The sequence below is a fragment of the Genypterus blacodes genome, unplaced genomic scaffold (assembly GCF_046128005.1).
Source record: "Genypterus blacodes isolate CSIRO-AG114 ecotype Tasmania unplaced genomic scaffold, CSIRO-AGI_Gbla_v1 ptg000350l_1, whole genome shotgun sequence".
In the NCBI taxonomy this organism is placed as follows: Eukaryota; Metazoa; Chordata; class Actinopteri; order Ophidiiformes; family Ophidiidae; genus Genypterus; species Genypterus blacodes.
Genome location: NW_027467134.1, coordinates 22,501 through 46,562, shown reverse-complemented (window position 1 = coordinate 46,562; position 24,062 = coordinate 22,501). Strand labels below are relative to the sequence as shown.

General features: G+C 49.2%; 6 protein-coding genes across 6 annotated transcripts in view; 3 read left to right on the top strand and 3 right to left on the bottom strand.

Moving 5' to 3' along the window:
* Nucleotides 1-1,602: 1,602 nt before the first annotated feature.
* Nucleotides 1,603-4,447, top strand: LOC142988904 (high choriolytic enzyme 1-like). Its single transcript, XM_076138203.1, has 9 exons — nucleotides 1,603-1,725; nucleotides 2,435-2,465; nucleotides 2,542-2,607; nucleotides 2,689-2,841; nucleotides 2,993-3,110; nucleotides 3,336-3,514; nucleotides 3,757-3,838; nucleotides 3,970-4,094; nucleotides 4,240-4,447. The coding sequence occupies exons 1-9, from the start codon at nucleotides 1,657-1,659 to the stop codon at nucleotides 4,281-4,283; spliced, it is 867 nt and encodes a 288-aa protein (XP_075994318.1). The 5' UTR covers nucleotides 1,603-1,656; the 3' UTR covers nucleotides 4,284-4,447.
* A 626-nt stretch (nucleotides 4,448-5,073) lies between these two features.
* Nucleotides 5,074-7,223, top strand: LOC142988902 (hatching enzyme 1.2-like). Its single transcript, XM_076138201.1, has 10 exons — nucleotides 5,074-5,408; nucleotides 5,486-5,571; nucleotides 5,684-5,687; nucleotides 5,804-5,875; nucleotides 5,988-6,143; nucleotides 6,227-6,347; nucleotides 6,438-6,616; nucleotides 6,719-6,800; nucleotides 6,923-7,051; nucleotides 7,151-7,223. The coding sequence occupies exons 1-10, from the start codon at nucleotides 5,231-5,233 to the stop codon at nucleotides 7,221-7,223; spliced, it is 1,080 nt and encodes a 359-aa protein (XP_075994316.1). The 5' UTR covers nucleotides 5,074-5,230.
* Nucleotides 7,224-7,534: 311 nt separating this feature from the next.
* mtch2 (mitochondrial carrier homolog 2) lies at nucleotides 7,535-12,706 on the top strand. The gene is made up of 13 exons (XM_076138198.1): nucleotides 7,535-7,645; nucleotides 8,968-9,052; nucleotides 9,311-9,417; nucleotides 9,523-9,549; nucleotides 9,791-9,847; nucleotides 10,411-10,468; nucleotides 10,566-10,617; nucleotides 10,693-10,752; nucleotides 10,853-10,946; nucleotides 11,235-11,282; nucleotides 11,376-11,443; nucleotides 11,556-11,631; nucleotides 12,077-12,706. The coding sequence occupies exons 1-13, from the start codon at nucleotides 7,559-7,561 to the stop codon at nucleotides 12,161-12,163; spliced, it is 906 nt and encodes a 301-aa protein (XP_075994313.1). The 5' UTR covers nucleotides 7,535-7,558; the 3' UTR covers nucleotides 12,164-12,706.
* znf414 (zinc finger protein 414) lies at nucleotides 12,170-14,448 on the bottom strand. Its single transcript, XM_076138199.1, has 5 exons — nucleotides 14,340-14,448; nucleotides 14,083-14,193; nucleotides 13,673-13,778; nucleotides 13,152-13,573; nucleotides 12,170-13,056 (listed from the first exon to the last, which is right to left on the bottom strand). The coding sequence occupies exons 1-5, from the start codon at nucleotides 14,386-14,388 to the stop codon at nucleotides 12,890-12,892; spliced, it is 855 nt and encodes a 284-aa protein (XP_075994314.1). The 5' UTR covers nucleotides 14,389-14,448; the 3' UTR covers nucleotides 12,170-12,889.
* A 468-nt stretch (nucleotides 14,449-14,916) lies between these two features.
* ankdd1a (ankyrin repeat and death domain containing 1A) lies at nucleotides 14,917-22,509 on the bottom strand. Its single transcript, XM_076138197.1, has 15 exons — nucleotides 22,133-22,509; nucleotides 19,980-20,083; nucleotides 18,861-18,959; nucleotides 18,651-18,749; nucleotides 18,296-18,400; nucleotides 18,108-18,206; nucleotides 17,934-18,032; nucleotides 17,739-17,837; nucleotides 17,553-17,651; nucleotides 17,167-17,265; nucleotides 16,965-17,063; nucleotides 16,686-16,781; nucleotides 15,937-16,138; nucleotides 15,722-15,853; nucleotides 14,917-15,629 (listed from the first exon to the last, which is right to left on the bottom strand). The coding sequence occupies exons 1-15, from the start codon at nucleotides 22,164-22,166 to the stop codon at nucleotides 15,568-15,570; spliced, it is 1,527 nt and encodes a 508-aa protein (XP_075994312.1). The 5' UTR covers nucleotides 22,167-22,509; the 3' UTR covers nucleotides 14,917-15,567.
* Nucleotides 22,510-22,601: 92 nt separating this feature from the next.
* The window catches only part of plekho2 (pleckstrin homology domain containing, family O member 2), a 9,809-nt gene continuing 8,348 nt past the window's right edge, over nucleotides 22,602-24,062 (bottom strand). Inside the window, exon 7 of the mRNA XM_076138196.1 lies at nucleotides 22,602-24,062. This exon is cut by the window's right edge and continues 1,252 nt beyond it. Within this exon, the coding sequence (XP_075994311.1) occupies nucleotides 24,058-24,062 (5 nt within the window). The 3' untranslated portion in view covers nucleotides 22,602-24,057.

Genomic DNA, 24,062 nt, shown 5'->3' with positions numbered 1-24,062 from the left:
ATCAGCTAAACTCAGCCGCTTATCAGTCACATATGGTATGGACACATGCATTGAAAAAACTCCATGTACATACGTGTGGGAAGTACACATGAGTTCCCTTAGTAACGTGTTGTACATGATAGAATCCTCTGGTTTGAGCAGCAGAACATCAGACATCATGGGTCAGAGTTACACATGTGTCTGTTTGGGTTCATACATGTTTGCATTTTAGGGCATCAAACAATGTAAATGTGTGCGTATGTCTCACTACAGCTGACTGATCATGGCTCTGCACCGTCGCTGCAAAGGTCAATGCGTCCATGGTTGAACGTCTTTGAGAAGCAGGTCTTCCATAGAAGAGAGAGAGAGAGAGAGAGAGACATTACATTACATCACGATCATTCAGCAGACGCTTTTATCCAAAGCGACTTACATTACATTACCACCCTTCGCAGAGGGGGGAGCAATTGAGGGTTCGGTGCCTTGCTCAGGGGCGTTTCCCAAGCGGAAGCACTACCCACTGAGCCACTGCCTCCGAGAGAGAGAGAGAGAGAGAGAGAGAGAGAGAGAGAGAGAGAGAGAGAGAGAGAGAGAGAGAGAGTAGAGAGAGAGAGAGAGAGAGAGAGAGAGAGAGAGAGAGAGAGAGAGAGAGAGAGAGAGAGAGAGAGAGGGAGACAGAGAGAGAGAGAGAGAGAGAGAGTCTAGTTTGTGTGACCCGAACATGTTGATGGAGAGAAGCAGGACATGGCATCCCACCCTGGCCCTTCCTGCAGAGAGGTCATGGTTTACGTTCAGGTCTGACGCTCATGTGTGTGTACGTGTTCATGGTTGACTCAGGTGTGTGTTGCAGCAGGTGTGTGTTGGGGCCGTATACACACAGGCAGTGATTGCTGCAATCCATGTTGTAGTGTTTTTATCAAACTTCTGTCTTCACCTGATTTTGTAACATTTCTGTCTACATCCGTCTGTTCTGTAACCGGCAACACAATATGAGAAGTGTGTGAACACATCAAGGTGTTGCACGCACACACTGCAGCTTCTAACCACCAAGGGTGATTACGCAATGGCTGCTTCTGTGTTAGTGCTGCAGAAATGAAGACCTCAGGCTTCAACACTGATTGTAATTGTGTGTGTTCCTCTGTCAGTGTGTAGATGTTCTTCTTCTCTACAGGTCTGGAGGTCTTTAATGGACCCTTATGGATCCATGTGGTTCTTTCTTCTACCTCACAAAGATAGAAGTCCTGCCCTCCACAATAAAAGGTCACAGGAGAACACAGGAGAGGTCAACATGTTAGTGTGTATCTAAGCCTCTGTCTTCATGTAGAGGAGCTTTAGAGGCTCTAACACCTGATCATGGATCCATAAGGGTCCATTAGAGACCTACAGACCTGAAGAGGAGAAGAAGAACATCTACACACTGACACACAGTAGATACATCTGAGTTCATTGATCAGATGTCATATTTCTCATTGATCATTGATTGCTAAAGTTTGCCTGTAAACAAACCAACGTCCAGTTACACAAACTGTGGTCACCTTTAAGCAATAACGGTCCCTTACAACTGCTCTGAATTGGTCAATTGGTTTGCCATATTTGGAGCTAAGCAGCATCTCTTCAGTCTATATAGAGCTGAGGTCTGCTGGGATCGGGGCGATTGATCTCCTGTCTGCTTCAGCCATGATGCTCCTCCAGGTTGCCCTGCTCTCCGTGGTGGCCTTGTGCTCCGTGCAGAGCTTTCCTATCCAGGTGAGATCATCTCACACTCGCATCCATCACATTTACATTTCTATTGGTTCATAGATTTTTTATTTAAATACATTGAACTTCCTATGGAGCAGATATGAAGCAGCTCAACACTTAGTGAGGTTTGATGGTCGTCTCTTTATTTAAGTTCTTTTCTATACTTGTCTCTTCATTTCTGTTCAATTTTTGAATTCATGTGTTAATTTTATTTTATATTATTTTTTCTTTATTTCTTTATTTTCCTCTTTCCCTCTCAGTGTTATGGTGTTTTATTACTTCCATGTGTGAGATGTTAATATTATAAGACAGATAGACAGCATGAAATACAACCAGGGAGTTTAAAATTAAAATTAAAAACTTTTTTTTAAAGTGGCAGGTTAGTATGAGGAAGACAAAAAAGAGGCAGAATGAACTCATTTAGACCCTGTGTCCTCATATGTGGACATTATGTTTTCCTTCCCTACACCTCATTATACTTACCTTAAACCTGTTGTCCTCATATCTGGACATTTTTCGCTGCCCCCTTGTGGTATAAATACGACTCTGGCCCCCTAGAAAAGGAAGAAGAAATGGGTTGTCCTCTTTGTGATCACATTATTAGGTCAGACTGATCCCACACACCAAGGGGAAATTAAAAATGCATACAAACTAAATGTATGTTTGTATGAAGTCTAACATCAGCGTCATTCCCTTCCTCCTGGTCTTGCTGCAGGATCCAGAGGAGAGTGAGGAGAACTCTGGAGGTATGATGGGCCTAAACACGTAACATACACAACACACATGAAGAACACACAAACACACAAACTCTCTGCTCCACAGGTTTCACTGCTGAGGATGATGAGTTCACGGTCTCAGCCCTGCTGGAGAAGGCCAACGTCAACGTGGGTACGTACGCTCTCATGAGATAAGAGCAAGCAAAAGGAAGGAGCGATGGCATCTAAGCTCCTCCTCCTGTGTGTCCTGCAGGAAAGCACTTTGAGGACCCTCTGGTGATGTATGGTGACATCGCTGTGAGCACCGGCCTGGGCAACGCTGACCCCTGCACCTCCAGAGGCTGCCTGTGGCCCAAATCCTCCGACGGCAACGTCTACGTCCCTTATCGGATCTCCACACAGTACTGTACGTCTCACTGCCCCACTGCTGTTACCACGGCAACCTTCGATCACTGTTATTACACCTGTGATGTATTTACTCAGATGTACATTGTTGCATTGTTGCAGTAGGTTGAGCAGTGTTTCTGACATGTGTCCTCTGTTGTGTGTCTGTGAAGCTGCCAGAGAGAGAAACACCATCGTGGAAGGCCTGCGCTCCTTCGCTGCCTCCACCTGCATTCGCTTCACGCCACAGAGATCACGGAGAGACTTCGTGGACATCCAGTCCCGCTCTGGGTATGAAACACACACACACACACTCGCAGTGTCCACAGGGGGGCGCACCTGAGCAGCTTTACTGTCCTCAGAACGAATGCAAGGTCATGATTTTGGCCTTAGTTAGTGTTGAATGGGGAAATGTTGCTGCGTGGTTGTGAGGTTGATGAGACGGCTCCTCTGTGCTGCTTCATGTTAGACTGATGTCAGCCAGCTGTTTCTCTCTGACCCTTGCCTCCTCTCCAGGTGCTTCTCGTTCGTGGGGCGTCGGGGCAATGGCCAGGTGTTGTCTTTGGCTCGTCGTGGATGCGTCTTCCAGTCCACCATCCAGCACGAGCTGCTGCACGCGCTGGGCTTCGACCACGAGCAGACCCGCTCCGACAGGGACAACCATGTTCGCATCCTGCTGCGGAACGTCATCCGTGGTGGGTCACCAGCACACACACATAGTCAAAGGTCGTAGGTCAGGTAGATGAAGCACAGCAGCTCATAATTCAAGAGTCAATCATTTAGGCGCATTTCAGTTCTAACACACAAAATACAAACACACAACAAAAGAAATGTGATGAAATATTACAACCTACAGTCTGCTCCGCTCGGCTCTAGCTGCTCTAGCTGCTCTGCTCTAGTTGCTCACTTACGCTACACTGACTTTGTTCCCCTCCAGGACAGGAATCAAACTTCAGGATCATCCCGACCAACAACCTGGGGACCCCCTATGACTACAACTCTGTCATGCAGTACGGAAGGTAACGCTACTCAAGCTACACCTGCAAGCACCCTGCTAGCTCTGTGTATTGTTTCTTCTTGGTCTGAAGAAATCATGATTGAGGCATACAGCATGTAAGTTTAAAGTGAACCCTGTGTGTTTGTGCCGCAGGTTCGCCTTCTCCAGGAACGGCCAGCCGACCATCGTTCCCATTCCAAACGCCAACGTGCAGATCGGCAGAGCGACTCAGATGAGCCCTAACGACATCCTGAGGGTCAATCGCCTGTACAGATGCAGTACGTCCCCACCGTCTGCCTCACACACACACACACACACACACACACATCTTTATCACCTTCTAACAAACACAAAGCAGCACAAACTGCATCATAAACAAATCAAATGGTACTTATTGATTTTTTAAATGTGTTTATCGCTCAGATTCCACCGCCTCCAGTCTAGATGAAGAGATCCTGATGGAATGAGGTTAAAGGTCAAATCAAGAGGAAATGAAACCGATGAAGCATTTTGGATTTGAGTGATTAAAGTTCTTGCATCTCCAGTTTAATGATGAGAGATTCAACATGTGACTGAGCTGTAGATGAAATGCTGTAATAATCAGAAATTAAACAAACAAATCCGTAATCTACACGTGTGTGTGTTTTCTTTTCTGTTTCACTACAATTACATCACTAGATTTGAAGTCTAGACCCCAAATATTTAGATGTTCATGAACCACAGAGACCGTCCCACATACAGCAGTGACATGGTCGTGTTTCTTGGAGTCGTTTCCATGAAACCTCATTTCCTGCTGCACTCAGCTGATCAGCAGTGTGGGAGTGAAGCTTTGGCTCAATCAGCTGCTGGAAAAACATGCAGGAGATCAAACGGCTTCACCGGACCAACAGGGTGATAAGCTTGTTTCTGTCCTTGAGTCACCTGCAGGGGAAAATGACTGTCAGTGGAAAAATACACATGAGGAGGAAACACCAGCCAAGCAGGACAGCAGCCCTGTAATCAATACAGTCAGGGCTTTACAGACCCACAACATCAGGAACATTCCTGACCCCGCCCAAAGGTTGGGGAAAAAGACGGAGAAAAACTCCAAAGAAAACCTTAATGTGTAAGGAAAACAGGAAGAAACCTCAAGAGAGGAAATTCCATGAGAGATTCCCTCTCCAGGAATGGCTGAGTGAGGGATAGGAACTTCCAGTGGGATTATACAGAGGTACACAAAAGGCATGCAAGGCAATACACAGAGAGAGAGAGAGAGAGAGAGAGAGAGAGAGAGAGAGAGAGAGGGAGAGAGAGAGAGGGAGAGAGAGAGAGAGAGAGAGAGACAGAGAGAGAGAGAGAGAGAGAGAGAGAGAGAGAGAGAGAGAGAGAGAGAGAGAAAGAGAGGGTCAGCCATGGAAGATGGGATGGGGATAACATGGAATATGTTTCTGAGTATTCAGACGAGTGTGAACATCTCCGTCTGTCTGCACATGTGACTGATAAGAGTTTAACTGAATCTCTGTTTCCATATTTGGGCATCAGCAGAAGCTTACAGGAGCATAAAAAGCTACAGCTGAACCTGAGCTGCTCACCGTCTTTACGGAATCTCAGAGGTAAGAACTCTCTACCCACAGTGCACTGTGAGCGTCTCCACTTCAGCCTCTAACTCTCTCTTACTTTTGCCCTACAGGTCGTCTAGTTGCTGCCATGTCTGTGTTCAGGTTCTCTGCTTTGGCTCTGCTCCTGCTGTCCGCCTGCTGCTGGGCTCATGAGGAGGTAGGACCTTCACACAGTCGCTGGATCCATCATCTCATTTTGGACAAACCTTCTGTCTGGTTCTAACATTTCTTTGTGTGTTTTCTTCCCTTGTTACTTGCTGAACCTGCAGACAGGTAAATCCTCTTTCCTACTCGTCTGCTGCGTTCTTCTGACACACACAGCGTTGTTACTGATGTATGTGTGCACAGTGTGTAGTTAAAGATGTGTTGTTGTTTGTGATGTGGCTGAGCAGAGGAAGCAGCTGAGGATGCAGGAGAGCTTTCAGTCTCTGAGCTCCTGGAGAGAGCCAACAGTCACCTGAGTGAGTGAGAGACGCTGCAGCCAGTTTGACCCAAAGAGTCTCGTCAACATCTCAGATCATCCATGAGATTCTTCTGTGAGGAGCGTTGAAGGTTCTGTTTGGTGTGTTTCAGCTCGCTCTGACAATGGTCCCATCCTGATCGAAGGAGACATCGCCATCGACAACGAGGCCGAGAGAAACGCTGACCCTTGCACCTCCCGGGGCTGCAAGTGGGGAAAGTACACCGATGGGAAAGTTTACATCCCTTATTACATCGCCAGTCACTTCTGTAAGTGTCAGCTTGAGTCCCAGATATCTGCTGTCCTTATGTCAGCGTCTCCTTCATGATGTTGTGTTGCGTCGTCCCTCCAGCTTCTCGGGAGAAGTCCATCATCACTCGTGGACTGGAGTCTTTCTCCTCCTTCTCCTGCATCCGCTTCAGGCCCAGCAGAAGCAGTGACCGCGACTGGCTGAGCATCGAGTCCAAAGGAGGGTAGGATAGAGTTAATGAGCTGTGATGAAGATGCTGATGTGCCTGCAGCCTCCCTAACTGACCTCTGACCCTCACTCTGACCCAAACCAGCTGTTACTCCTACGTTGGCCGTAGTGGCGGTAAGCAGGTGGTCTCTCTGGCCAGGCAGGGATGTCTTTACCACGGCACCGTCCAGCACGAGCTGCTCCACGCCCTGGGATTCAACCACGAGCAGACCCGCTCTGACAGAGACAACCACATCAGAGTGATGCTGCAGAACGTCCAGTCAGGTAATGAAGCAGCTCATTAGGTCAGGAGTCCAACTTACAAGAGCAATCACCTTTACTGGAGATGATGAGATGGTGTGTGTCTGTGTGTTTGTGTGTTTACAGGAATGGAGCACAACTTCAGGAAGATCGCCACCCTGAACCAGGGAACTTCCTACGACTACAACTCTGTCATGCAGTACCACAGGTAGAAGAAGAAGAGGAGGCTGTGTGTGCTTCTGTGTGTGTGTGTGTGATTGTGTGTGTGTGTGTGTGTGTGTGTGTGTGTGTGTGTGTGCTTCAGTCTCACTGCTCTGTGTGCTGTTGTAGGACCGCCTTCTCTAAGAACAACCAGCCCACCATGGTCCCCTACCCAAACCCCAACGTGTCCTTTGGCAACGCTAGGGAGATGAGCCGCAACGACATCGCCAGGCTCAACACGCTCTATCGGTGCTGTGAGTACACACACACACACACACACACACACACACGCACGTATGTCCATAGATCCATTTCCATGGTGTTTTGCTGACCTTTGACCCTGGTTCTGTCTCAGAGATTGTTGGACAGACACATCAGGCGGAAACTCATCTCCTCGTCTTCCACTGGACTCCAGAAGCTGCAGGCCTGAACTCAACGTTCATCCAATAAAGCTGCTTTGTCTCAGACCCTCAAGAGTCTCTCATTTCTTCTTAGAATGCATGTGTATGAAAATCCATTTCAATTGCTTTGGCTTTTATCATATCTATTACAATAAACAAACGATGCCACTAATTGGTACATTATCAATCATGTTTATGTCACAATTATGCAGATCAATAAGTTTGACAACTAAGTATAAACGTTTCGGCCTCGATCAGTCAGGGTGACGCTGCAATGCTCCTCACGAACACCAGGTGGCAGCAGCTGTCAGCTCCTCACGCTCAAAGACGAGAACAACTTCCTGTCTGCACTGGCTCTCCAAAGATGGCGGACACGTGTGGACAAGTACTGCTGGGGTCAGGGCTGACCGTCCTCTCCCACCCGCTCATGTACATCAAAGTCCTCATCCAGGTGAGAAACCACCGGGCCGTCGCTCACCGGACGCTGCCGGCGGCCGGCGGCTCGTGCTGGGGGAGAGGAGCTAAAGTAACCGGCGGTGTGTGCGGGGGAAAGAAGCCAGGGTTCCTTTAGTATGAGAGGCTTTATCTTCACCTCGGCTCACTGAGTGATCTCACTGAGTGAAAACGAAACCGCGTACATTTAACGATGCGTAGACATAAACCCTTATGATCGGCACGCGGCTGTGTCGCTGTCTCGACCCGTAAATACAGAAACACTGTGTGTGTGTGTGTGTGTGTGTGTGTGTGTGTGTGTGTGTGTGTGTGTGTGTGTGTGTGTGTGTGTGTGTGTGTGTGTGTGTGTGTGTGTTCGTTCGTGTGTGTTCGTTCGTGTGTGTGTGACCTTCTTATATTAACTCAATCAGTCGCCGGGGTCCCTTATTTCTGCGGGACACATCCGGGTCACGGGCCGATCAAGTCAGGACTCGAATCGCTTTATAGTGATTCGTGTGTCCGGGGTCTCTATGTGATTGTGTTATTGTGTCACTCGTTGTGCCTCAGTGTGACCGCGGTGCCCAGTCGTTGATCACCAGCTCGACTCTGCACTTTGGCCCATTAAAGTGACGTCATTGACAGTAGCGGAAGCTAGCTAGCTAACCGCTGAGTAGTGTGATGCTAGCGGCTCACCAACAAAAGGACGCATAAGCGCTGGAAACCGCTGCAATATTGAGGAATTAATAAAAATTGATAATTTTCCAAAATATCCAGGGGGTAAATGTTAAATGATACATTTCTGGTTTTATGAAATGATTTCTCTGTCCTTTTCCTGTACGGAGGCCCGCAGGGGTCAGAGGTCGCTTCTGTTTGTCTCACTGTGAGGTGTCAACACCTGCAATAATGAGTCAAAGTCCTTTTGTCTCATTAATCATCTGGACTGAGCCAAACTCACCGTGATGATGTCAATTAATCTGCTAAACTAGACTGAGACCTCATAAAGCAGATGATCTCACATCCTTAGAGAGCAGATGACCTCACCCCCATGACCTCGCTTCACTCTGGAGAATCTCAGCTCTTTGTTGTGATTCAAACTCTTTTCTCTCAGCGTGACTTCCTCACCTGTGACTCTCTTCCCTTTACTCATCGTCTTCTTCACTCTCTGTGTCTTTATAGTGTGAGAATGAAATAAAATATATACAGTACACAGGAAGTTTATAAAGCTGAGGGAAGGATTCTGTTATTGTCAAGTTTTTAAGTAGCATATGAAAGCCTGAATAAAAATAGAACTGTGACTGTGTGTTGCTAACTGTGTGTGTCTGTCTGTGTGTGTGTGTGTAGGTTGGACACGAGCCTCTGCCCCCCTCACTGGGCAGGAACCTGTTTGGCAGACAGGTCTACCAGCTGCCTGGACTGTTTGCTTATGGTGAGTCACAGCTGAAGCTCAATCCACTTTAATAACTGTGTTTTATATTCCTACAGTTATATTTATAGGAAACAAACGTGTGTGTGTGTGTGTTAAGAGCTCCAATCCTTGCTGAGCGTTTGATCTGAGCCAGTGAGCTGAGATTGATCCCCAAGTCTAACCTGTCATGCCCCGTAGCGTCCCGTTGTCATGGCTACATGGATGTAGCTCAGTCTCAGTCTTTCTGCATCACGCGTGTTCTGCTTCTGAATGTTTCAGCCAAACACATCATCAAGATTGACGGTAAGGCGGGTCTGTTTAAAGGTCTGGGCCCGCGGCTCTGTGCCAGCACCATCGGCACTGTCGTCCACAGCAACGTGCTGCAGGTGAGCCTTCATGTCTGCAGCTCACACACACACACACACACATGGATACACACTTACACGAGCCCACACATGAATGAAGTCACTGACTGTGGATCTGTTTCACAGAAATGTCAGGAGAAAGACAAACTTCAGGTAAGAAATCTGTGTTTACATCTCAATAAGTACGTTTCATTGGTTTAATGTGTGATTGATCAGATAACGACACAGGCAGCATGACTGAGCCTGTGTGTGTGTGTGTGTGTGTGTGTGTGTGTGTGTGTGTGTGTGTGTGTGTGTGTGTGTGTGTGTGTGTGTGTGTGTGTGTGTGTGTGTGTGTGTGTGTGTGTGTGTGTGTGTGTGTGTGTGTGTGTGTGTGTGTGTGTGTGTCCTCCAGGTGGCAGGCAGCATGCAGAAGGCGGAGGAAGGCTCTCTGCAGCACGTCCTCAATGAGGTGAGGTGGCTTTTACTCTCACTCTGAAAAGTCTTCAATCTATTTGTGTGACAGGCAGCTTGGGTGTAAACCAAAGGGCCCGTCCATATTGAGCTTGTGGGTTTGGACCTCACTGTGGGGTTTGGTGTCAGGTTTCATCGACTGCATCTCACTAAAGATATCATTCAGATAGAGGTCTGTCTCCTGTAAGTGTTTAGAAGAAGATGATGAAGCGTCTGCGGCCTTATATGGAGCTGCATTAGGCCTCTGTGTTTACACTTAACACTTCTCATATCATCCTGAGAGCCAGCGTCCTCTTTTGTGGACATTTTCCCTTCCCAGCGCCTTATAGATCATTGTGCTTTACTTAGACCTGTTGTCCTCATGTGTGGTTTGTTTTTATCACTTTGGGTCGCTAGAAACCAGCAGACAGGAAGTAATGTGTTAAACCCTTTGTGTTCATACGTAGTACACAAGATTCAAAATGGACACGAAGTAAATGTCCAGGTCTGAGGAGGACAGGATCCTGAACCTGAACCTGAACCTGAACCCCTCTGAGGTCTTTGTTCTCTTTATCTCCTCAGACCACCAAAGAGATGATCGCTCGCTCCTGTGCCACCATCGTCACGCATCCCTTCCATGGTAACGCCGCCCTCAGCCTCAGTGTCAGGTGTAGTGTGAGCGTGTTGTGTCTCAGTGTGTGACCGTGTGTGTGTGTGTGTGTGTGTGTGTCTTTCAGTCATCACTCTTAGGTGTATGGTCCAGTTCATTGGAAGAGAAGCAAAGTACAGGTAGAACCTCACACACACAGGTCAGTGAGCCCAGCGGCGACCCGTCCAGTAACCCTGTCCTCTCCTCTTCCTCAGCGGGATGTTTGACTCCGTCCTCACCGTCTACAGAGAAGAAGGCGTGCTGGGCTTCTTTGCGTGAGTTTTGCGTTGCCGTGGTGCTGAAGAGGATGCAGTCACAGCTTGAGTGTTTAGGCAGAAAGATGAAGGTTTCCCTCTCACCTTTGTTCTCCTGCAGAGGTTTGATCCCTCGTCTGCTGGGTGACGTCTTGTCTCTGTGGATCTGTAACCTGCTGGCTCACCTCATCAACACGTACGCCATCGACGACTCGGTGAGACGCCGACCTCACGACCTCACGCCATACAGCTACTGCTGAGTGGCTGATTTCAATAGCAGAGTTAGTTTCCTGTCCAGTTTGAAGCTTCAGTCAGATGGGATTTGTTTTCAGATTTGTTTTTTCATCTGAGGGGTTAAAGGTCAAAGGTCAGCCAGTGGAGACAATGGCTGAGTTGCACAGAAAGTTTAGAGCACTGATGAGCAAGAGCAGATTACAGACCGGTGGTGGTGATGATGATGATGATGATGAAGGTACCAGCTGACCCTGTCCCCCTCTGTACAGATGAACCACATGGGGGAGATGAAGAACTGCTCTCAGGCTGTAACAGGGGTGAGTGACCGCCGCGGCTTTGCAGTGTTACTCCAAACAGTACTTGTTACCGTGGTGACGGCCCATCAGCTTCCCCCTCTGCTCTCGTTTCAGTTCTTCGCCAGCATGCTGACGTACCCCTTCGTGTTGGTGTCAAACCTCATGGCGGTCAATAACTGCGGGTGAGTGTCCTGATGGTGTGAGCGAGGCGGCGGCTCTTAGCGTGTTGACCCTGTGGCTCTTAGCGTGTTGACCCTGTGGCTCTTACCGTGTTGACCCTCTGTTCTCCTCCAGGCTCTCTGGCGGCCTTCCTCCCTATGCATCTGTATATCCCAACTGGGTGGACTGCTGGAGGCATCTAAGCAGAGAGGTCAGTCAGTGTGTAGAGGTCCACACACACACACACACAGACAGAGGGCATTTCCATGCGTTCAGACTCAAACACACTTTCAGTTTCAGCCCAGGCCTGATTTATGATGTACACATATCCAGGTTACCATGGGAACAGGTCACGTATGTCCCTCAGTCTTCATTGTAACTCTTGGGTCACATCCCTAAAGTCACTGCTCCAGTGTGATGAGTGTTGTTATGGAGTGAGTGTGAAGTGATGAAGACGAGCTGGAAGCTTTGAGAGGAAGTGAAGATCAGAGACGCACGCATCAAAGTTTCAGTCTCATTTTACTTTACACAAACAGGGAAACGCTCAAGTTCATATGTACACGTCTATGAAACATGAGTTGAGCTGTGTTGACCTTTGCCCCCTCTCTCTCTCTCACCCTCTCTCTCTCTCTCTCTCTCTCTCTCTCCCCCCACAGGGCAACATGAGCCGAGGCAACAGTTTATTTTTCCGGAAGCTTCCAGCAGGAAAGACGTACGCTCTGGACCAGAGGAGATTTTTTTAAAGCCTGCAGTAACGTGAGCTCTAGATGTAATCAGTCGGGGGTTTGGACGGTCGGCACTTAAACCTTTTCTTTTTGTATGCACTCGTTCTAAGTTCTTTTCTAAACCTGCCATCAATGAAGTAACAGAGGCGTTCAGATCCAGGATAATGTGATGTATGAGATTTATTTTAACCACAGGGCAATAATGTAACAGGGAGGCAGAACCTTTGAGTGACGTAATCTGTCTGCTAGACCAAAACACGCCTGCACGCCATTTTATAATACGAAGACGGCAGCGGTGACCACGCCCCCTGGGGTCTGCATGTGGTGATGTCTGAGGAGAACCTGGGACCTGTTGTCGTGTGGTCTTTTGTCTTGATGTGTTAATTATTCTAAAAGCTCAATGCCGGGTCCAGCATGCTGTAATGAAGAGGAGGAGGAGGAGGAGGAGGAAGAGCGACTCTGGAGGTCCCAGAGCGGCCCCAGCAGACGCAGAGCCTCTCTGGCCCTCAGCGGTCCGGTGCTTGTATGAACTCTAATAAAGACTTGCTTCATGACCTCGTCCTTCCTGTTCAGGTGTGTGTTTGTGTCCCACAGCACAATGACATCACACCTCAGAGTGTCCATATACAAACACATTCTTTTATAACTTAAACAATCAGACTCAGACTTAAGTGTCCTGAAAATCATGAAATTGTAAAATGTTTGTCATCCTGACGCTCAGATGCATTGTGGGTCTTGATGACATCACAGCTGTGCGTCACTCGCTGCGTCTTCAGGTGGCTTGGCGGTGCTGTGGTGGCTGCTGATGTGTTGAGTCATCTCTCTGCGGTTGCTTGCTGATTGGCCGCACTGCACGCACCTGTAATTCCCCTTAGTGTGCTCCCACAGGATCCGTCTGCTGCCCGGAGCGCCTGTGCCAGCAAAACAAACAGGAAGTCAGAGAAGAACGTCACCTCACAGCCTTAGTCACATCAATATGAGGGGGGGAGGAGGAGGAGGGGGTCACCTTGGCTCTTCCTCCACACGGCTGTGGCCCCGGGGGGGGAGTGGGGTCCTGATCCTGATCCTGCATGGATGGGCGACGCCCCTTGTGGCTGCTGCTCTGTTAGGGAGTCCAGGCTCAGAGAGGAAGACTGAGCGGAGGCTTCATCGTGAGGCCGGGCCTGAGACGCCCCCTGGTGGCCGAGAGGAGCCGAGTCCTGCCAGGAGACGGGACCACCTGCGCTGGATGTCTGCTGGAGCCCCGCCCCCTCCTGCTGCTGCTGCTGCTGAGGGGCGTCTTGCTCTGTTGCCATGGGTAACATGCTTTGGTTGCTGGTGGCGGGGGGCTGCTCAGTGGACTTGGTTTTGCGTGGCACCTTAGAGCAGGTGTGAAGGTGAGTCAGGAGGCCGCGGAAGGAACGCAGCTTCGCCCGGCAACTTTCACATCTATACACACACACACAGAGAGAGACACACACTTTGCTGCTGCACTCTTACAGAAACACAGCTCCTTTAACGTGTGTGTGTGTGTGTGTTTAAACTCACAGGAAGAAGATGTTTGGTTTGTGGTGATGTCTCATGTGCTCCATGAGCTTCTGCATGTTGGGGAAGGAGCCGCTGCAGCCCAGGGTGGAGCAGAGCATCACCTTCCCTACACACACACACACACAGTGAGGGAAATAAACTTTGAGGAAAAACACCCAAAAATTAATTGTGGTAAAAAGAAAACTAAAAAATGATGAGGAATTCTCAATGGTTATTAAGTCTCTCTCTCTCTCTCTCTCTCTCTCTCTCTCTCTCTCTCTCTCTCTCTCTCTCTCTCTCTCTCTCTCTCTCTCTCTCTCTCTCTCTCTCTCTCTCTCTCTCTCTCTCTCTCTCTCTCTCTCTCTCTCTCTCTCTCTCTCTCTCTCTCTCTCTCTCTCTCTCTCTCTCTCTCTTCTCTCTCTCTCTCTCACCCGGTAGAGACTCAGCCTGCAGCCCGTGATCTTTCACGTGGGCCTCCAGCGCCTCCGTGTCGGTGTAAACTCTCTTGCAGCCGTAAAGCGGACAGGAGCGTCGCGTCTTCCCTGAAAAGAACCAACAACAAGGAAATGAGCGCTGTTAGCATGCTAGCTCGCTGGCTATCTGCGGAGGACATTCTCTCGTTCTCTCCGTCAGTCAGACACGTAAACACGCAGACGCCGTGTGGGCGCCACTAAGCTCCGCCACTCACCATCGTTTCCATTCTCAGCGCCCTGCGAGGCCGCCACGTCCACAGACATCTCGAGACAGAACCGCGACGACAACACAGCGCGATGGAGACAAGGACAACAGGGACCACAATGCACTGCGCCCAACGTGCACGTCACCGATGTTGCGTTCGCTTGAACTCGGAGTTTGTGGCACTGTTAAGGGATTATTGATTATTGACTCTGATTTTTAGGGGATAATAATAATCTTTTTTTCTGTGTTTACAAAAGCGGATTACTGTAAAAATTACCATCAATGTCATACAAAATGTTCTTCTCATCCCAATGAATTCACCGGTCGTGAAAACACATGAAGCATTATTTTACAGTCACATTCACAATGTTTTGGCGGGCTTCTGTGAGTTTACTGTGAATAGTTAAGTAAGGGTTTAGAAGTTAAGTAAGGGTTTTCCTCATAATATGGAGGGGTTTTCTGCGAGTTTACTTTGGGATTTGTTAAGGGTTTTCCTCCCTCTGGCCCTCCTGAAACACTGCACATAGATTAGATTAGATTAGATCATTAGAGAGAGGGAGAACAAAAGAGAGAGAGAAAGAAAGAGATAGATAGATAAAGAACCCTTTATTTAATCATCATTGAGAGATTTCCAGTGTTCAGGTTAAAAATCCAGGTTTAAAGTGACATCCAGATTAAATATTACAATGTTTAGAAAGATAAATACAATAACAGGAAAGAAATAAGTGCATAAACAATTAAACATAATAAAGCAGTTTAAATAAGAAGAAACATTTCAATCTGAGGTGAAAGGAGATCTTGGCTTTTCCTGACTCTTCTTCATCTGCAGAGGTTCAGAGGTCTGTGAGAGTACAGACCTGAAGAGAAGCACACACACTGACAGAGGAAGAGGAAGCTCAGTGTAGATCAGTGTTAACTATCTTCATTACAAACAGGAAGTGATCTGATCCTCCTCTGGTTGTGACTCTGCTTTAGCTGAACGCTTTATAAAATACAAACTGAGTGCTGCCTAGAAGATCAATCAGCACCTGAGAGGAGAACACAGAGGTGAGATCATGAAGGACTCATCACTTTGCTTGGTGATGAAGGTGGGACTTGATGAGTCTTCCTCAGTCTTCCTCAGCTTTCTTCTTCTGCTTCTTCTTCTTCTTCTTGTGTCCTGTGGGTCCGATGTGAGGAGGAGGAGGAGGTGTGTCTCCTCAGGTGTGTGTGTGTGTGTGTGTCATTGGCGGTGTCGCTCACATCACTGAACAGACTTTGGTAGAGCAGCCATCTGCGTTGGCCCTCTGCCGGACGCTCTCTGCACAAACAGAGCAAACACAACAAGTGGAAGAAACGAGGTTTGATAGAAGCAGAATCATCCTCAGCTTGTTTCAGGTGGACTCAGCTCACCTGCCAGGTCAGAGCGTGAGATCTCCACCAGCCCCTCATAGAGACCTTTGATGGGGTTCTCTCCAGCCAGCTGCAGACCATGGAGCCAGATCAGCAGCATGCGGTGTCCGTGCTCTCTGAAGCTCTTCGTCCCTGAGGTTCACACTGCAGTCAGACGGGACCTGAGGCACGGAGAGCCTGAGCGCTCTGTGTGTGTGTGTGTGTGTGTGTCTTACCCGTCCACTGCTGCTCTATGGCCCGGACGTGAGCGTGTGTGAAGCTCCAGTGTTGAGCCAGAAGCTTCCACTCTCCTCTGCTCAGGTGCTTGGAGGCCAGGGACCACAGGACCGAGCGGAGGTGCTGCGTCTCCGGGTGATGGTCCTGCTTAAAGCTCAGCGGCCTGCAGACCCACGAGTCCTCCTCAGTGACCAGCTGATCCTGAGAGCAACACGGTCACCATGACAACCAGGGAGAAGCAAACTGTCCTAGAGCCGTCTCATCTGATCCTTCCCTCTGTCAGTGTGTGGATGTTCTCCTGCTCTAATGGAACCTCATGGATCCATGTTCTTTCTTCTTCTACAGCACAAAGATAGAAGTTCTGCCCTCCACAATAAAAGCTCAGCGTATCTCCTGGATTCACTCAGTGAGCTGTGTGATGATGTCATGAAACCCCTCGTCGTATCTCTGTTGTTCTTCTCCTGTTTGTCCTCACGTCGCTCTGCATGTAGAGCTGCTCTACATCCTCTCAGCTGCTCTGCATCCTGATCCTCTGTGTGTGTGTGTGTGTGTGTGTGTGTGTGTGTGTTTGCATTGTAAACATGATGTTTCTTTGCTCTCCTGTCTGTCTGAGCCGACGTGAGGCTCCTCCCTTAAACACACGGGAGCTTCCTGTTGTTTCAGGTCTTAACTGACGTTCATCATTAAAGCTGAGCTGCGATCCTGCAGGACCTTCTGATGTTTAAACACAGGAAGTGACCAAACTCACCTTCTCCCACTTATAGAAGCGGTCGGCTTTGATGATCATGTCCACCAGGATGACGTGGTTTCCTCTCGCCGCCACCTCCAGACACGACTTCCCCTGCTGTGTGTGTGTGTGTGTGTGTGTGTGTGTGTGTGTCAGACTTAGTGCTGATGGATCCTCGTATCACTGAGCAACCATGAGACCAAACAGCTGACTGCTCACATCAACATCATCCAACAAAAACTGTGTCTGTGTGCTTGTGTGTGTGTGTGTGTTTGTGTGTGCGTCTGTGTGTGTGTGTACCTTGTCGGTCAAGTTGAGGTTGACTCCGGCTATGAGGATCATCTGGGCGGCGTCTTGAGCTCCGAGCTCTGCGGCGATGTGCAGAGCCGTCTGCTGCCTCTGAGAACACAGAGCCGTCAGGTCAGAGTGACATCATCATAAACATCACAGGAGAACAGAGCATCATGGGTAAAACAGCCGGCCCGCCTCAGGTCTTACTCACGCGGTCGAGGACGTCCAGGTCACAGTCGGCATCGATCAGCAGCCTCACGACCTCGGTGTGATGGTTGAACACGGCGACGTGCAGAGACGTGTTGCTCTGCTGCGGGACGCCAAGAAACACGTTTACACACACATCACCATCAATCACACTGAGTGTCATCTCTCTGCTAGAGGCATGGAAAGCTTCTGTTTGTTTGATTGTTTGTATGAACTAAACTCTCACAGTTTAACTCTCAGATCCAGATTCATGAGGAAGAATTCATTTGATTTGAACTTAAAAAGCTAAAAAGTTCACGCCCATAATCTGACCTAGTTTAAGAACATGAGCGTTTACATCTTTAATGTTAAACAGACGCTTCTATCTCCAGGTTCCTGATCCTTGCTCACGTTGTCTTGTGTGTCTGTGTGGATCCCGGCCTCCAGCAGTAAGCGAGCCGCTCTGTCGAAGCCTCGCAGAGCCACAAAGTGCAGAGCGGTCATGTTCTGCTGCTCGCCACAGGAAGGAAGAAGATGACCACAGCGTTCTCTCACACCTCCACCTGCTCACCTGCTCACATGTGCTGGCTTACATACGTTAGTGAGTGAGTTGACATCACAGCAGGAGTCCAGCAGCAGCTGGAGGCAGAGGTCGTGACCTTCAGCAGCTGACAGGTGCAGAGCGGCCAGGCCCTCCTGAGGAGAGGGGTCACACAGGGGTCACACAGGGGTCACACAGGGGTCACACACACCTTTAAATTCATGGTGAAGGTTCAGCTGAAGCTCACTCACCTCGTTCTTCTCGTCCACGTCGACCCCGGTCTCCAGCAGCGTCTGAAGGACCTCAGTGTGACCGTGCTTCACCGCCAGATGCACCGCAGTGTGACCGTCCTGTAGTCCAGGCAGAACAGAGGCTTATGATCACTCTGTGTGTGTGTGTGTGTGTGTGTGTGTGTGTGTCTCTACCTTGTCCTTCATTCCATGCGTGCATCCCATCCCGATTAGAAACTTCACCACTTCCAGTTGTCCGTGTTCAGCTGCCAGGTGAAGCGCCGTCTTACCTGACTGCACACACACACACACGCACGCATCTTGTTTGATGGTGCGTTCGAGGAGCGTGGGCCAACGTTAAACGGAGTCCTGCTGCCTCTCACCTTGTCGACCCGGTCCAGGCAGACGTCCTGCAGGTCGTCCATGATGAACTCCAGGACTCTGATGTGACCTCTCTGAGCCGCACAGTGCAGCAGGCTGAGCCCCTCCTGTCCCCCCCCAACACACACACACACACACACACACACACACACACACACACACACACACACACACACACACACACACACACACACACACACACACACACACACACACACACACACACACACACACACACACACACACACACACACACACACACACACACACACACCAGTCCATATCATATCAGCGGTCAGAGGTCAGACCAGTAGTTTGATGTTGTCTGTTGCCGTGGTGACGTGGAGCAGCCCTCACCTTGTTCTCACAGCTGAACTCGGCTCCGTAGGAGACCAGGACCTGCAGGACCCTGAGGTGACCGAACCAGCAGGCCAGAAGAAGAGCACTCATGCCAAACTGCTCACACATACACACACACACACACACACACACACACACACAGAGGTCACCACAGGAAACAAGATGCAAGGAGACGGAAAAGAGGACAAGAAGAGGACAAGACTGTACACTGTCTTTCTCATCGATGTCTGAGTCCACTTTGATTAGGAGACGCAAGGCCGCTTCACCTCCTGACCCCGCAGCCCAGTGGAGCGCTTTACGCTCCGCCTGCAGGGGGAGAGGGGGGGGAGGGAGAGAGAGGGGGGAGGGAGAGTGAGAGAGAGAGAGGGGAGAGAGAGGGGGGGAGAGAGAGAGAGAGAGAAGAGGGAAGGAGAGAGAGAGAGAGGGGGGAGGGAGAGAGAGAGGGAGGGGGGAGAGAGAGAGGGGGGGGAGGGAGAGAGAGAGGGAGAAGAGGGAAGGAGAGAGAGAGAGGGGGAAGGGATAGAGAAAGAGAGAGAAGAGGGAAGGAGAGAGAGAGAGAGGGGGGAGGGAGAGTGAGAGAGAGAGAGGGGAGAGAGAGGGGGGGAGAGAGAGAGAGAGAGAGAAGAGGGAAGGAGAGAGAGAGAGAGGGGGGAGGGAGAGAGAGAGGGAGGGGGGAGAGAGAGAGAGGGGAGAGAGAGGGGGGGAGAGAGAGAGAGAAGAGGGAAGGAGAGAGAGAGAGGGGGGGAGGGAGAGAGAGAGAGAGAAGAGGGAAGGAGAGAGAGAGAGGGGGGAGGGATAGAGAGAGAGAGAGAAGAGGGAAGGAGAGAGAGAGAGAGGGGGGAGGGAGAGTGAGAGAGAGAGAGGGGAGAGAGAGGGGGGGAGAGAGAGAGAGAGAGAGAAGAGGGAAGGAGAGAGAGAGAGAGAGGGGGAGGGAGAGAGAGAGAGAGAGAAGAGGAAGGAGAGAGAGAGAGAGGGGGGAGGGAGAGAGAGAGAGAGGGGGAAGAGAGAGAGAGAAGAGGGAAGGAGAGAGAGAGGGGGGGGAGAGAGAGAGAAGAGGGAAGGAGAGAGAGAGAGGGGGGAGGGAGAGAGAGAGAAGAGGGAAGGAGAAAGAGAGAGAGGGGGAGGGAGAGAGAGAGAAGAGGGAAGGAGAAAGAGAGAGAGGGGGGAGGGAGAGAGAGAGGGGGAGGGAGAGGGAGAGAGGGGAGAGAGGGGGGGGAGAGAGAGGAGAGGGGGGGGTTGTTATTATGATGTTGTGGCCCTCATGGTTGCCATGGCGCCCCTGGTTGCACTCTCACTCTCCTCTGACCTCCAGCATCTCTCACTCACTTTGTTCTTGGCCTTCACGTTCACTCCGTCCTTCATCAGCTCCCTCATCTTCACCGTGTCGTTCCTCCTGGCAGCATCGTGGAACTCCTTCTCTGACTGCTGCACTGCAGGTCAGAGGTCAGAGGTCAGAGGTCAGACCAGCTCATACCAGCGCCAAGGCAGACACTCTGAGCTCAGGGTCAGACTGTGTTCAGGCTTCGAGAGTTAATGCTTTACATGAGTGTGTGTGTGTGTGTGTGTGTGTGTGTGTGTGTGTGTGTGTGTGTGTGTGGTTCTAAAGAGGGATGAGGCTCAGTTTACAGTGAAGCAGCCAGAGTTGTTTGCTGCTTTGGCTTCACGCTCAGATTTTGTATTTGATGAATTAACAAACTGTGTTATTGAATAAAGAGTTAATCAGATGTTAGCGTGTTCACTCTGCTGGGCCGTGTGTCAGCATGTGTTCCTGTCTCTTATCAGCTCATTTCATTTCACTCTCTAAATGTTTTCACTCTGTTGGATCTTAAACGCATCGCATCGTCCCAGGGAGGGAGGAGACCTGGAGTCTCACTGGGCCCTGAACGCATCACTGCACCAGAGCACTGGAGTGTGTAGTATCAGTGTGGTGTGTGTGTGTGTGTGTGTGTGGTGTGTGTGAGCGATAGACCGGGCAGAGTTGATCAACTTCAGATTTGATCTCGTAGGCTGATGTCTATCTTACATCATGGTTACATCATCAAGCCGCTTCCTTCGGCTGAGGAAACGACGCACGTGCATTTGTGTCTCCACTGTGAGCGTGTTTCCAGTTTGGCGCCGTAGCACCGCTGACCGTGATCACGTGTGTGGACTAAACCAAGTGTGTGTGTGTCTCTCTCTCTCTCTCTCTCTCTCTCTCTCTCTCTCTCTCACAGACTCCTGGTGACTTCCTGGACCAAGTGGACGTCCCTTTACATCAGAGTCCAGTGAGCTCTCTGTATGGACGTGTGTGTGTGTGTGTGTCCCCATAGAACTGTGACCCATCCTCCCTCCTGCCGGGCTCTCAGGGACCAGCTGGACGCCAGGTAGGCTTCATGTTTACCACAATGTCTTCAAGAAGTCCATGAAGCAGCAATAGCTCCTTTAGATTTGACACAAAAGAACTGTAATGTCAAAGTTCACTTAAGTGGCAACGGTCATCAGATCTCAGCTGGAGGAGGAGGAGGAGGAGGAAGAGAAGAAGAGTTGTGTTTGACCATCAAGGCTTCATATAAAGTCATGGTTTGGTCAAAATGTTAAATATAAAAGTGACGATCACATGTTTTTGCTTTTTAGAGCTCGAGTGACTAAAGACCCAAGAACTCCTACAGAATGGATCAACCACCCATCTGTGAAGAGCCCAGGTGAGTCCAGCCGTCTGTGCCAGGAGAAGATCAACTTCTGGAGATTTCAAATGACGCTGGCCTTAAAGTTTGTTTCAGACGACAACTCTGGATTCAAATGGAGCCTGAAGATCCTGAGGTCACCAAAGATCTGAAACTCTGCTTCCATTTCCAACATCCTGTCTTTGTGACGCAGTGACAGACAGACAGACAGACAGACAGAGTGAGCAGACTGGACATGAGGTCACACTCCAGCTGTCAGTGTGTCCCGTGATTAACCTGGCTGGTTTCAGACTCAGCTCAGGGCTCAGTCCTCCACTCATTCAGCCTCATTAGGAGTTGTATTTTGTTTTTGTTTTCTTGTCAGTCGTATCATTTAGTTTCGTCATTGTTTTCCCCCACACCGTAAAAACCTTGTCTTACATGAAACCGGTTCGTGCTTTAGTCCACAGAGCGGCGGGACGAAGCGGGACGAAGCGGGACGAAGCGGGACGAAGCGGGACGAAGCGGGACGAAGCGGGACGAAGCGGGACGAAGCGGGACGAAGCGGGACCGACACACTTCCGTCTAAACTTCGTGCGCTTTACAAACGAAATGAAGCTTGTGGGCATAACGGAACCAGAACATGAAGAGGAAGAGGAAGAAGAGGAGACGCGTAAATAAACAGGAAGCATGAAGAAGAAGGGACACTCAGGTTTAAGGTATACATTGATCGATACATTGATTATCTAACGGCGTCTTCTTCTAACGCGAGTACGCGCTGCTGGACGCGGACATCCTGCAGCTGAGGAAGAGGATGAAGAGCATCGTCATACTCACGGAGGTCTTCCTCACACAGCGGCTCGTCCTCCATCTTCCTCACAGTGCCTCTTCGCCTCCTCCTCACTTAGTCTGGATCTTCTCGCTCATTCTGTCACAGAGCGCAGAGCTGTGGCTCCTTCTCAAATATGTCAAGCGCGATAGAATCAACACGGGATACAACCAGACTTCCGCCCGCGACTTTCAAAATAAAACTACAAAACCGCTAACAAACGCAAACTTCTAAGTTAAGCAGTAAACAAAAGAAGAAAAACGTCACAGACAACAAAAGTGTAGAAATAAGAACGGGCAGATTTAACAATAAGCACTTAAAAATAGAAGCGGGGGTTTCGTTTCTATCTAAACCGTTTCAAAGAACAAACTGCTCCTTTAAAAAGTGTGAAGATGAAATGACAGCAAATGTTTGAGTCGAAAGAGTTAGAGTTCTAAAGTTCTTACAGCTGCTTAATCTTCTTTAATGTGAGGGAGGTGTGAGTGCAAAGAGCTCTTTATTCTCTGTTTGAGTGACACATGTCATCAGATACAGCTGGTTAGTCGGAGAAGGTTAAAGACAGGGACACTTTGTGCTACATTGATACAGATTCATTCCCTCTTTGAACCCAAACAGAACCTGCAGCCTTCACTTCTACAGAAAAGCTTTACTTCCTTCAATCCAGCCGTCCAGATGAAGCTGAGCTGAGACAGGGACGTCTCACCTCCACCTGAGGCGATTTAACTCCATTTCTATCCCATAATTCATTGCATCAAAGTTGCAGACTTCACTTATGTGGTTTTGTTTCCAGCTTGTAGAAACACAAACAATCAAACGTATTTAGTTTCAAAGGCACAAGTTCTAAATAAGTAAAGACATAGTTAGTTGAACTATAAACAAAGATCAGCTGTGAAACACAATCAGCCAAAGAAAGAGAAAGTACTTTTCACTTATGGATTATAAATTCAAACTAAAATGTTCCTTCCAGTTATTATTCTTGAACAAATCCACCGTTTCATTTAGAATGAAAGAAACATACAGTAGAACAGGAAGCACGACCTTCATCTGCAGAGGTCAAATGGGGACGAATTGCACTTTATCACGCTGCATCACCAGCAGAGACCAACTGGGACCAGCAGAGACCAGCTGGGACCAACTGGGACCAGCAGGGACCAACAGAGACCAACTGGGACCAGCAGAGACCAACTGGGACCAGCAGGTACCAACAGAGACCAACTGGGACCAGCAGAGACCAACTGGGACCAGCAGAGACCAACTGGGACCAGCAGGTACCAACAGAGACCAACTGGGACCAGCAGAGACCAACTGGGACCAGCAGGTACCAACAGAGACCAACTGGGACCAGCAGAGACCAACTGGGACCAGCAGAGACCAGCAGGCCGTGTGATCTTCATCCTGCTGACCTCACCAGCCTCACTGAGCCTGCAGCTCTTCATCTCTAACATGATTACATCATCTGTGTAACACACGATCACATGTTTCACATTGATCTGTATCATCAAATAAAAGCGTTCATCATAATATAAACCACATCCTTCATCTTCTCCAGGATGTAGAAACATAAGAGATGAATCCATCAAGCAGGTCACATTATAGATCAATAAGAGGCCAGAGGGACACCGCTGTCCCACACGTCTCCCACCTCTCCCCCTCGCTCGTGGAGTTGATGTACCGCAGAGGATAAACATTATTTCTGTATAAACTGGTAAAAACATACGTGAAGACAAAACACAGCTGAACGTCTCAGAGGAACCCAGAGAAGATCAGAAGGTCTCACTGTCTATCAGAACATCCAGCCAATCTGATTGGCTGCTTCTGAATTAAACAAACACACACACACACAGACATATACACACACAGAGACACAGTCACACACACACACACACACACACACACGCTCTCCCTGTAATAGGTCAGTGGATGTGACTGACGTTCACC

What these genes read in the sequence shown, in the direction of transcription:
- LOC142988904 (XM_076138203.1), top strand. Translation starts at nt 1,657, where the DNA reads ATGATGCTCCTCCAGGTTGCCCTGCTCTCCGTGGTGGCCTTGTGCTCC. An exon ending in GAAGGCCAACGTCAACGTGG is followed by an intron (nt 2,608 to 2,688) that starts GTACGTACGCTC and finishes TGTGTCCTGCAG; the next exon opens with GAAAGCACTTTGAGGACCCT. An exon ending in GCTGCGGAACGTCATCCGTG is followed by an intron (nt 3,515 to 3,756) that starts GTGGGTCACCAG and finishes GTTCCCCTCCAG; the next exon opens with GACAGGAATCAAACTTCAGG.
- LOC142988902 (XM_076138201.1), top strand. Translation starts at nt 5,231, where the DNA reads ATGGAATATGTTTCTGAGTATTCAGACGAGTGTGAACATCTCCGTCTG. An exon ending in GTCTTTACGGAATCTCAGAG is followed by an intron (nt 5,409 to 5,485) that starts GTAAGAACTCTC and finishes TTTGCCCTACAG; the next exon opens with GTCGTCTAGTTGCTGCCATG. An exon ending in TCTGTCATGCAGTACCACAG is followed by an intron (nt 6,801 to 6,922) that starts GTAGAAGAAGAA and finishes GTGCTGTTGTAG; the next exon opens with GACCGCCTTCTCTAAGAACA.
- mtch2 (XM_076138198.1), top strand. Translation starts at nt 7,559, where the DNA reads ATGGCGGACACGTGTGGACAAGTACTGCTGGGGTCAGGGCTGACCGTC. An exon ending in TGCAGCACGTCCTCAATGAG is followed by an intron (nt 9,848 to 10,410) that starts GTGAGGTGGCTT and finishes TTATCTCCTCAG; the next exon opens with ACCACCAAAGAGATGATCGC. An exon ending in CGTACGCCATCGACGACTCG is followed by an intron (nt 10,947 to 11,234) that starts GTGAGACGCCGA and finishes CCCTCTGTACAG; the next exon opens with ATGAACCACATGGGGGAGAT.
- znf414 (XM_076138199.1), bottom strand. Translation starts at nt 14,388, where the DNA reads ATGTCTGTGGACGTGGCGGCCTCGCAGGGCGCTGAGAATGGAAACGAT. An exon ending in CGCTGAGAATGGAAACGATG is followed by an intron (nt 14,194 to 14,339) that starts GTGAGTGGCGGA and finishes GGTTCTTTTCAG; the next exon opens with GGAAGACGCGACGCTCCTGT. An exon ending in AAACCAAACATCTTCTTCCT is followed by an intron (nt 13,574 to 13,672) that starts GTGAGTTTAAAC and finishes GTGTGTGTATAG; the next exon opens with ATGTGAAAGTTGCCGGGCGA.
- ankdd1a (XM_076138197.1), bottom strand. Translation starts at nt 22,166, where the DNA reads ATGGAGGACGAGCCGCTGTGTGAGGAAGACCTCC. An exon ending in GCTGTGTGAGGAAGACCTCC is followed by an intron (nt 20,084 to 22,132) that starts GTGAGTATGACG and finishes TCTGACCTGCAG; the next exon opens with TGCAGCAGTCAGAGAAGGAG. An exon ending in GCCTGGACCGGGTCGACAAG is followed by an intron (nt 18,207 to 18,295) that starts GTGAGAGGCAGC and finishes GTGTGTGTGCAG; the next exon opens with TCAGGTAAGACGGCGCTTCA.